The sequence below is a fragment of the Hyaena hyaena genome, unplaced genomic scaffold (assembly GCF_003009895.1).
Source record: "Hyaena hyaena isolate Hyena2069 unplaced genomic scaffold, ASM300989v1 scaffold_39, whole genome shotgun sequence".
Taxonomy (NCBI): domain Eukaryota; kingdom Metazoa; phylum Chordata; class Mammalia; order Carnivora; family Hyaenidae; genus Hyaena; species Hyaena hyaena.
In genome coordinates this window covers 1,333,940-1,346,030 of record NW_024080671.1, presented here as the reverse complement: position 1 = coordinate 1,346,030, position 12,091 = coordinate 1,333,940, and the positions used below count along the sequence as shown (strand labels likewise).

General features: G+C 39.7%; 1 protein-coding gene across 2 annotated transcripts in view; it reads right to left on the bottom strand.

Moving 5' to 3' along the window:
* The window catches only part of MAP2K6 (mitogen-activated protein kinase kinase 6), a 111,048-nt gene that overhangs the window by 15,886 nt on the left and 83,071 nt on the right, over nt 1-12,091 (bottom strand). For both annotated transcript variants that reach the window (XM_039229777.1, XM_039229778.1), the window contains exons 3-8: nt 7,254-7,302; nt 6,547-6,660; nt 5,060-5,179; nt 3,646-3,762; nt 2,925-2,976; nt 488-615 (exon numbers count right to left, since the gene is read on the bottom strand). In XM_039229777.1, the coding sequence (XP_039085708.1) occupies nt 488-615; nt 2,925-2,976; nt 3,646-3,762; nt 5,060-5,179; nt 6,547-6,660; nt 7,254-7,302 (580 nt within the window). The remainder of the gene's footprint in view (nt 1-487; nt 616-2,924; nt 2,977-3,645; nt 3,763-5,059; nt 5,180-6,546; nt 6,661-7,253; nt 7,303-12,091) is intronic.

The following is a 12,091-nucleotide window of genomic DNA, read 5'->3' as shown; positions in this document are numbered from 1 at the left end:
AAGTGCAAATCTATTTCCAAATAGAACACAGAAGCCTCTTCACGTTAAAGGGGGTCGCAAGGTCTCTGCCAACGGCAATGAGTCTTCACAGCCATGAGCTTCTCTCAGGACTAACCTTCTTGTCTTTTTGGAGTTAGTTAAATTCTTTTTACTCTTCTGGCCCCAACAAACAAGATAACACTCCCCTACAACACAGTGTGAAAAATGTGTGGGGGCTGTATGGATTACTTACGTGTTTTTTCCCCCAAGTAATATACCTCTTTTACTTGCTTTTTATTAAAAAAAAAAATCATAACTAAGGATTTCAGACAGAAGATACTTAAGACAAAAGTAAGATGCAGACTATTTCTTGCACTGTAAGCACATTTCCATTTTCCCTCTGTCACTGTCCATTCCTATTTTCTGGCACGGTGTGCTGGCGCCTGCACTCCCGGATTGCACATCCCCTTCCCCACCCCACCCCCCACCCCGCAGCTGGCATACTTACGGCCATGTACGGTTTGCATCCTGCATCAATAGTTTTAGCGACAGAGTCTACAAGGTAGCCACTGATTCCAAAATCGCACATCTTGACTTGGCCCAGAGTGTTGATCAGCACGTTGGAAGGCTTGACGTCTAAAAGCAAGAACCAAGAGCCCATGATCCCAGCCTGTTTTGAAGACTCAGGTGTCTACCACCAGGGGGCCTGAAATCTCCATTTCCCCTCACCTTCCCTTTCCCCTGAGGCCCAACACAAAAGTTCACAACTATCCCTGACTCACACTTGGTACATCTTCCTGCTTTCAACTTGATTTTCTATTTCATGTTTTGTCCTTCTCGTAGGATTGCGAATCCATAGATGGAAAGGACTGTTTCCTCTATCTACCGCCCCCTACGCTTAGTAAAAACTTAAAAAGCTATTAATGAATCAAATGCCCAGTTCCTTGGGCATCGTCTCTATTATGCAAAATGAGTAAGTTCTAGAAATCTGTTGTACTACATTGACCCTCTAATGAACACTACTGTATTGCACACTTAAAACTTGCCATGAGTGTAGATCTCATGTTAAGTGTTCTTATGACGACAGAAGAATTTTTTTTTAAAGCCCAGCTCATCATGACCTACACATTAAGAGTAGGAATAAACAGACCATGGAATGAAAAGGCAGACTTCGATAAAATGATATATCAGATCTGATCAAAGAAACCAGCTTTGATGCAAGCGTCTGCAAGGGGCGTGTCAGAGGTCACATAGTGTAACTCACCATAAATCCAGAAGTTCCAGACCACAAAATCACACTCCCATATAGATTACCGTTATCTCTAGACAATGGGCTTAGAAACCACAACTAACTTTTTTCCTTTATGATGCTTTTCAGCAGAGTTATTCTAAAAACATTAAAAATTATCCTTTATAATGTTTTCTCTTAAGCTGAATGGGGGACGTGCACATTTATTTTCTTTATACTTTACTTATACATTTTTAATACAAATAAAACACTTCCTAATTTTGAAATAAATCCTTTAAAATTAAGTTTCATGTTGGTGGGTAATCCACATTCTTTTCCCCATCTGGATTCTTTCCCACTTTCTTCTCCTCCTCTTCTTCCTTCCTATTTTTTCCAATTTCTAAAAATAACAATTAATGATAATAATAACAGCAAGAACAGGCACTCTCTCCAAGGCATTTTGCATCACTTTCAGACTCAGAAAGCGTAAGAATCACCAAATCTCACTACCCTACTAGCTATAGACACTTTCCATTAATTTTTCCTCAGACTTGGTTGAATCCATCTTCAAAGAAGCTTTCTTTTTTTTTAATTTATTTCTGAGAGAGAGAGACAGACAGCATGAGTAGGGGAGGGTCAGAGAGCGAGGGAGACACAGAATCTGAAACAGGCTCCAGGCTCTGAGCTGTCAGCACAGAACCCGATGCGGGGCTCAAACTCACAAACCGTGAGATCATGACCTGAGCCGAAGTTGGACGCTTAACCGACTGAGCCACCCAGGCGCCCCACAAAGAAGCTTTCTTTGACTATAGTCACCCGGTGCTAATCGCTTCCTTGCTTTATATTCTACCTAGACTGCTTCCATATTTGGTACTTTCATATTTGTAATGTGGTTTATTTTTTTCCATGTATTTCTATGTATTTGTCTTATTTCCCCATCAAGAATCCCTTTATGGAATTTTAATAAGATTATGTTTTGTTCTCAGATACCCCTCAAGGTATCTATTATAGTGCTGCATAAATGGTAGAAAAGTGGTTATAAGTGATAATTGGAAAGATGAAAGATTGGATATATGGGGGGATGGATGGATGAAAGAGGGAAGAATGGATATATGGGTGGATGGATGGATGAAAGAGGGAAGAATGAATATATGGGTGGGTGGATGGATGGATGGATGAAAAGACGACAGGCCAATCAATCAGAAGGAAAGAAGAGGAGGTAGAGAAAGAAGAGACAAATCTACCAATGTTTTCACTTTATCCTGCCTCCTATTGTCTGAAAAAGCTATGCTTTATACCAGAACTCTTCATGCTTTAAGGTATACAAAAATTACCTGGGGATCTTGTTTAAAATGGAGATTCAGGTGGTCTTGAGACCCATGATTCTGCTTTTCTAACAAGCTCCCAGGTGACCATCAATACTAGATGCATTTTTATCCTTTTCTCTAAAATTCTCGGTGGGGTAATCCCAGAGCTGTGCCTGGTAGCAGGTGGTTTATATTCAATTTAGGCATAATAAAAAGCCCATGTCTTCTTATGTCCTCAGACAAGATAAAAAGCAGCTACTTAATATGATTTGCTACTGGTCTGGGAAGGAAAACCCCTCAGTTCTCTTGCCTAACTCAATTCCACTTCCATCCACTGGGGGAAGAAACATCTGGGTAAAAGAAATAGATTTTATAAAAGGAACAGCTAAAGCAACTCCATGGATGCTTACCTCGATGAATGACAGAGAGCTTACTGTGTAAATGTTCTAACGCTTTTACAATCTGCAAGAGAAACACAAGATCGAGTTTTCTCCATGACCGGAAAGAAATTGAATGTTAAGTATACCCAGGTTTATTATCCCTGGCTTAACGTCATAAGGTGAGGTATTTTCTCAAATAGTGGTGGCCCTATCCAGGAAATACAGAGGAAGCTACACTAATTGAACTCCACCCATCAGAGAGGACCGGATCTTACAGTGTCTCACTCATCTAACTGGTATTTCATTCGGTCTCCAATATTTTTTTTTCTCTCCACCCTCATGAACTTCAATAGCCATTAAGAGAGCAACCTTTTTTTTCCATTTCATTTTCTTCTACTTCCTTCTATGCCCTCTTAGCCTTAAGAAAACATTTAAAAATCTACAAGTGAAAATCAAAGTGAAGTAGTATCGGAATAGAGACACCAGGAACGTGGTCATAGCAGATGAATGCGCTGCTAGAGACATTTTAACTGAGAGTTTACCAAACCAAGTCAGTGGTAGAATCTTCTACACAGTGCCCAGAAAGAAAAGCATTCATTTACTCATCCATAGATGCGCTCATGCATTCAACAGACATGTACTTTGGGGAAGCTCTAATCCAGCGAGTGTTCCCTCAGACTAGGGAATCAGAGACACCTAAGGTCTAGACCTCCCACATTCTCCTTGTAAGTAGGGCTCATGATGTACTCACAGAAACTGCTATTTTCCCTAAGATGTCCTCTGGAATTGTTTGGCCTTTGTCAATCACTTGCTTGTAGAATTTATCTAGTGACGTATCCATGAGCTCCATGCAGATCCAAACATCACCCTGGAGACCAATTGGTTCAGAGATGAGTAGAAAGGAGAGAAAAGGAAAAAAGGAAACAGTTAACACCTGTCAGGAAGAGCTCTTTTTTCACTTGAGTTTTTGGAGGAAATGTCCAGTGTCCCTTCCAGATCTCAAAGGAACTTACAAATAAGCAAGTTTGCTTCCAAAGAGCCGACTAGCAGATAGCCAAGCAGAACTTGCATATGATCACCTACTCCTTGATAAAGACTAGGATCTAAATACCAATAGCCACACCAGTTATGGAAGGAAAAGTTTACGAGAATAAAAGTCACAGTACAGGGAATATGGCCAATGATATTATAATAGTATTGTATGGTGACAGACGGTAGCTTCACTTATGGAGAGCACAGCATCATGTGCAGAGAGGTTAACTCACTCTGTTGTACACCCGAAACTAATGTGACATAGTGTGTCAGCTTGGATTTTTAAAAAGCTTTTTAAATAAACAAATACATCAATACCAATAGCCACAAACAGTAGATTCCCAGAAATCCAAGCCTTTATTGTTAATGCCCTGTAGGAAGTTAGGTTCCATGTCTGATCTCCCACATGAAGCACTGGTGACAGTTAATCGAAAAGCTGGTCGTCAGAGTGAGTTGAAGCATTATACTCCATATCATGGTAAAATAAAAGCAAAGGTAAAGCAAAAAGATAAACTTAAGCCTCGAGGGTACATATGCAGGCTAAATAAAGCTTATCCACTGGCCAAAAGACTAGTCTATATCAGATTTTAAGAGATCTATCTAAATTAGTCTATAGACAATTGATATAGACCGCTCTGCCAAAATAAACCAAAACAGAAAGGAGAAAGGAGCCTGAGTAGCTTTAAAAGGGCTAAACACATTTAAAAACACTATCATTTCAAGCCAGCTTTATACTTTTATGCTTTTGCACAAGTATAAAACTCTCTATAGAAGATGTGTCAGGAGTGCCTGGGTGGCTCAGTTGGTTAAGCTCAGACTCTTGATTTCAGCTCAGGTCATGATCTCATGGCTTGTGAGATTGAGCCTGCGTGGGGCTCTCACTGACAGCAAGGAGTCTGCTTGGGATTCTCTCTCTCCTTCTCTCTCTCTCTCTCTCTCTCTGCCCCTCCCATGCTCACATGTACAGGCTCTCTAAATAAATAAATAAATGAATAAATAAATAAATAAATAAACTTTTAAAAAAATGTGTCAAACAAGAAGGAGTACCAAGACCTACATCATGTTGATGTAATTACAGAAACTTCTTTTTAAGTTATTGTTCTCCTCAGATTTTGAATTGAAGAATCACCTACCTCCCGGAAGAGTGCGCCATAAAAGGTGACGGTAAACGGACAGTCCACTGTCCTCATGGAAATATCCAAATCCATCAGTAGCCTTTTCTGCTCCTGGCTATTTACTGTGGCCCGGATCCGCTGAATGGAAATTCGTGGAAAAATTTACGGTTACTGCTCTGAGGGTGAATCAGTTAATAAGGCAGGGACCTTAAGGAGTCCCATCCTGAAAATACTACAAAATTCACAGCACAGGTTCTAGCAATGACTTCTCAAGTATTTATCCTAGTGATTAGCTATTTGTAACAAATGAGAACTCCAGAAGACTTTCGTTGGATTTCCTGAAAACTCCCAAGCACACTGATAATATATTTTGGAAAACATGAAAAAGTTGGGGACTGTATTTCCAAGTCATAAGAACAGTCTGCTTTATTATATTATGTATGTTCAGTACAGAGACCACAGTATTCATTACTTTGGGGTTGATTTGGGATCCCACAAAAATATCCTGAAGTCCCTCTTTGGGAACAAGTAAGAATATTTGGACTCAGTAGCAACTGTAAAAGAACCAACAGAGCTAACAGAAATGGACAGAATCAAACAGAAAAAGAGAAAATGTTCATTCATATACCAGGGCTTCTGAGAGAAGAGAAATTTGTCACATCAACAAATGTAGCCCTAAAGAAGCACGATGTTGTTACTAAATGAGCATATGATATAATGTCACTAGGATTTCATATTTTTTGCCTAAGTAAAAAAGTCTGCAAAAGAACAAATTGAAAAATCTACACGGTAAGGGAAAGACATCTCCATTCTCCAAAAACAAAGAGATCCAAGTCATCTAACCATCCGCTTTCCTACCAATGGTCCAAATCCATGAACTCAGGGAAAGAGGGTAGTTCCCCAAAGCCTCTCGAGAAATGGGCAATGATTCTAAGTTTCTTTGTACAGCTCAAAAATGATGCAAATTCACTCAAGATGCAATTTAGTCTCCTGTTTTTCACAAATGGAGACAATGCTGGCTTCCTGATTTTTAGGGCCCATTCTTTAAAAACAACACAATATAGACTAAAACAACCTAATTTGAGACCTAACAATCAAATGCAACTTCTGAACTTTCATTTGGATTCGAATTTCAACAACCAACAGCCAAAAACATCAAACAACTTTGAGATGATCAAGATAATTTTAATTCAGAGCTGTTATTCCATGCCATTAAAGAAGTGCTGTTAATTCTTTTAAGTGTGATGGTGATGTAGTGGTTACATAACAAATTAAAAGGAGGGGGTCAGATTTATCACTTAAAAAAAAAAAACAAACAATAGATGCAATTTGTACCAAGAAGAATTTTCCACACATTTGGAGGAAAATGGTGTTCCCAACAAATAATCTTCTTTGGTTTACCCCACTGAAGATTGTTTTGCTTCTAAGAAAAGAATTGGCTCTCAACTGAGATGGACGAACGTATACACCACAGACGGAAAACGTTTGGGGCGCATGGACTCTACCTTTACCGCCATGATCTGCCCGCTCGGCACGTGTCGCATCTTCTCCACGACCCCGTACGCACCTCGTCCCAGTTCCATTATTGGCTCCAGGTCATCCGCCTTCACCTCAAAGTTCTGCAAGAGAGAAGAGGTAGTGATGCAACAGTAAACAAAGAAACAAAGGACATAGACTCTTTCTCCCTCTCTCTGGCTCCTCCCAACATTCTAAGGGTTATTTGCTGTCCAGAAGCTTCTTGCCTAGAAGCTTATCCGGGCAGCTGCTGAAGGCAAGGTGTGCCAGGAGAAGTTTAGACTCACACAATATGCCGCCTGCTTGTCATGGGCAATCCAGAGATCTTGCTCCAGCTCCACTTCCAAATTGCTCGGTTTGAGCTGTCTACACTGTGTTTCCTTAGCTTTGCCCCCTTCATCACATGTTTCACCTGTTTGCTGACTGACAGCAACTAGATCTACCCTTGGACTCTCAGGAATGCATCCCAAAGCAAATCATGTACTCTCCTCAAGGATCTTCCATCGGGACCCCACTAGCCTGATTTCACTAAAGCATTCAAAATAGTAAGTTCTCCACGTACCACGGCTGCTTAAACTCAAACTTTTTGACCCATCTCCTGACAGCATGTTATGGAAAATATATTTTTCAATGGCCAGTCAGAAAGCATACATGGAAAACAGTCAAGGTATTAACTGGCAAATGTGATTTTTCTTACCTGATTTCCAATAGAAATGCAAGCTTTGGAGTCTAAGTCTCGAGGTGGCCTAAGAAAGAAAAAGGTTAAAGAAAAACCATGAACTATTTAGTCAAATATGCCCTTCCCAAATCATACACAACTGGAGAGAGAGTTTTTCCACAGGATTAAGGTGGAAGTTCATCAGTAAAATTAAGCAGCACAAAAGTGTTGATAATGTGGGATTTGGAATAAAATATATTTGGGTTTAAGCGACTTAATCTCTTTGAGCTTCTATTTCTTCTTTAACATGAGGATATTAGGACATCCTGAGATATTCCAAGTAAAATGTTCATTTAGCAGAATGACTGGCATATAGTAAATATCCGATAAATATGAGCTAGGTGTATATAGTTATACAAATAACTATACTACCCTAGTAAGTTCCAAACTTTCTCTTTCATCCAAAAACACCAATGTGCCCAATGATTCCACCACATTTCTCCACAACTGTTTTCTTTAAAGTTTATTTATTTATTTTGAGAGAGAGCGAGAGAGAGAGAGAGAACACGCACAAGAGCAGGGGAGAGGCAGAGAAAAGGAGGGCAGAGGATCCAAAGAGGGCTCGGTGCTGACAGCAGAGAGCTCAGTGCAGGGCTCTCTCTCATGAACCATTAGACCATGACCTGAGCCAAAGTCAGACGCTTAACCAACTGAGCCATCCAGATGCCCCTCCCACAATTGTTTTTTAAAAAACAATAATTAGCATACAGTTATGTTAACTAACCACAATAATTCCTAATTTCTTTAGTCCCCACATTTACAGATGGAAAAAAGATCCAGAGAGGCTGAAGTGACTTGTCACAATTAACCCAGTGACTTGCCCAGGGTCACAACTAACCCAGGTCTCCTGGTTTGTAGGTCGGAATACTTTCTGTTCTATCAGGCTGTCTAAAACAGTTGTGATGTTTCTTCCATATGTAGTGCACATGCTATCCAGGGGTCATCTGAGCAGCCAAAAGTTGACTGATTTTGTATCTCCAAAGAGAAAGCACACAATCCTCTCAGGTCTTTCTTCCTGCTATTTCAATACTATCTGGGTTGATATCAATCCACTCAAGAGAAGGATGTTTAGCCTTGGCCATGCAACTAATTAGGAGCCTTGAAAAGCATTTTCTTGAAATAAATGCACCCAAAGCATAGCTAGAATAGGACAAAAGAATCCCAGTGCTGACAGAATCAAGGGTGATCAAAGAGACCCACATCTTCCTAAGGGGACATTGCATGCCAGGACTCTGCCTCTAGAAAAATACAAGAAAAAATGGAAGAAAGGGAAGCTGAAAGGAAAGGAGAGAAGAATCCTTGTGTGTTATAATTCTGCCCCTTGTACTGAAACTAAATAAATAAAACAAGAAAAAGTAAGAATATAAACCTAGGTATAAACGTAAATTTAAAGTCTTAATGGCAAGCCCTCTCTCACCTCAAAATCCCTATGAAATACTGAAAATAAAGTTTTTCTATACTAACTTAAAACCAGGGACTAGGAGGGAGAGACAGAGGAAAACACACACACTTGCACACGCGCACACACGTACACGCACACACCAGTGATGTTTTTATATATCTTGTGTTTATGAGCAGGGAGATTTTCTTCAGAAATATGTTCCAGAGGATTAAGTCTCTAAAAATCTGATTTCTCATTCTTAAAATTTCCAAAACTGTTTCTTTCATTGTCAATGATTTGTACTAATCACAATGGAACTCTGAAATAAAGACAGATATTACTTGAAACATGTTGACATAAACAGTAAAACAAAACAAAACAAAACAAAACAAAAAGTTTGCAATTGTTCAGGACTCTTCCTTTTAAGAAGTATGAAGCAACTGGGACACCTGGGTGGCTTAGTCGGTTAAGCATCCGACTCCGGCTCAGGTCAGGATCTCGCAGTTTGTGAGTTCGAGCCCCACATCATGTTCTGAGCTGATAGTTCAGAGCCTAGAGCCTGCTTCAGATTCTGTGTCTCCCTTTCTCTCTGCTCTTCCCCCACTTACTCTCTCTCTCTCTTACTCTCACGCTCTCTCTCTCTCTCTCTCTTAAAAATAAACATTAACCAAAAAAGTATGAAGCAACATAAATGTCACTGGTTATTTGGGGCTACCTCCATTTTCTTGCCATCCAATGAAGAGGGCACTGGGTAAGACCCCTTCCAGCTCTGGTGTCCCAGTATCCATGTAGGGCTTTTCAAATTATAGTCTGTGGCCCAGCTAAGAATGATTTTTTTTCAAGTTTAAAAAGTTGTAGAAAAACAAACTACAAAGAATATCCAACAGAGGCTACTATGGCCCAGGTAGCCTGAATTAATTACCATCTGGCCTTTTGGAAAAAAAAAAAAAAAAGTGTGTGGACTCCAGTGTTATACTAACCTTGCATTATACCTCTACCTAATAAGAGGAGGTCATGCCATTTTCCAGAATGAGAAACAATGGAACCCAGAAAAGCTCAGTGATTTCCTAAAACCACACAGCCCAACAGAGCTGAAAATAAAACTCATGTCACTTGAATCTGTCTTGACTTAAAGAACCAAGTGAAGTGGTTTACCTACATCTCATTTAATACTTTAAACACACACACACACACACACACACACACACACACACACACACACACTCCTGAGTATCATTACTCCAATGGTCCAGATGAGAAACCATTTGGCACAGAGTTTAACTAACTTGCTCCCAAGTAGTAAAGCCATGACTTCAATCCAAGTCTAATTGAATCCAAGGAACTTACTCCCAACACCCAGGTCCCCTCTAATGAAAATGATTAATCCACCCAAGCCTGAAGCCTTTGGACTCATCAAGTCTGCCAAAAGCATCAAATGATGAGGCCAAGGCTGACAGCTCGTATTAGATTAGTTGACACTGTGTTCTGTCCAGGCTGGGCATATTATTAGTTTGCCTGGGGCACTGAGTCTCTGCGGGAGACTAAACTGTGGGTGTATGTTCTCTGTTGCTTATTCAATATTTTAGACCTCTGGGGAAAAAAGCAAGCTTATTACAAAATTCCTTCCCTGGAAGGCCAAAGGTACTCCAACGGTCACCTAATATTAGCTTTTATATGAACAACCAGCCTTGGCCTATTATAATAATTATTTATTTGTAATTCTCAGTAATAAGTAATCAGTTTACTGGTTATTATGACAACTATTATTCACCTGTTGGGCCAGAGACTATGCTAGACCCTTTATTATTTTTTAATGTTTATTTATTTATTTTGAAGAGGGGGTACAGAGAGAATCCCAAACAGGATCTGCACCCACAGCACAGAGCGCAATCTGGGGCTCAATCCCATGAACCATAAGATCATGACTGACCTGAGCTGAAATCACAAGTCGGACACTTAATCGAATGAGGCACCCAGGCACCCATGCACTAGACCCTTTTTTTTTTTAATAACTATCAATAATTTAATCTCGTATCTCATTCCACATAGAGAAATTAATCCAAGTACGTACATTTTAAATGATAATTTCTGATAAAGTTAAATATACCTATTTATACAAACTTGGAAGAGAATTTAGTGTATGGCTTTAACATTAAAATTATGTTTGTTTACATCAAAAGAACTGTTTGATCACAAACTATTTTAGCATTATAATCTATAATAAATGACAAGAAGTAATTTACATTAAAATCCTATAAGGTAAAAATAAAAAATACTGATGATAGTTTTTTTTTATATATATATAAAATATCTTCTTGATTGTCTCAACAATAGTCAAGACATGGAAAGAGCCTAAGTGTCCATCAATGGACGAATGGATCAAGAAAATGTGGTTTATCTATACAATGAAATACTACATGGCAATGAGAAAGAATGAAATCTGACCATGTGTAGCAACATGGATGGAACTTGAGGGTGTTATGCTGAGCAAAATAAGTCAGGCAGAGAAGGATAGATGCCATATGTTTGTACATATAGGAGGATTAGGAGGAACTTAATGGAGGACCATGGGGGAGAAGAAGGGGAAAAATAGTGGGGGAGAGGGGGAGGCAAACCATGAGAGACTCTTGAATGCCAAGAACAAACTGAGGGCTGATGGGGGTGGGGGGGAGGGGAAGGGAGGTGATGGGCATGGAGGAGGGCACTTGTGGGGATAAGCACTGGGTGTTATATGGAAACCAACTTGACAATAAACTATTTTTCAAAAAAACAAAAAATAAAATAAAACGAAATAAAATATCTTCTTTAGTTTACACAACTCTTAGAGGTACTATTAACTCTACCTTAATGTGAAGAGTTTACATCAAAACAGACTAAATAATCTCCCATCATTCAAAGGCATGGTGAAATTAGAACCCAGAGCCCCACTATAACGTCTTCTCAACTGCAGAAGAAAAAGATCCTGCCTCTTATTTCACAAGCCACAGACTATTTGGCCACACTCTCCACCACTCTGACATGTGGCTAAGAGCATATACTTGAAAATCAGAGAATCCTGACTTTGCACACCAGCTCTTAATAATTATTAACAATAATTATTAAGTGGGGGAACCTGGGTGTCTCAGTCGGTCAGGCATGTGACTCTTGATTTGGCTCAGGTCATGCTCTCATGGGTTTATGGGTTCAAGCCCTGCATCAGGCTTTGCAGAGACAGCACAGAGCTTGCTTGGGATTCTCTCTCTCCCTCTTTCTGCCCCTCCTCCGCTCACTCACCTTCTCTCTCTCCCTCTCTCAAAATAAATAAACTTGAAAACGTTTTAAATAACATTTGGTGGATTAGCAACAATAACAGCAACAACACTTGGAGTGACCTTCTTTGAGAAATCCCAATGGAATGGGCACTAGGCTGGACACTTAATAGAGGTTATGACACTTA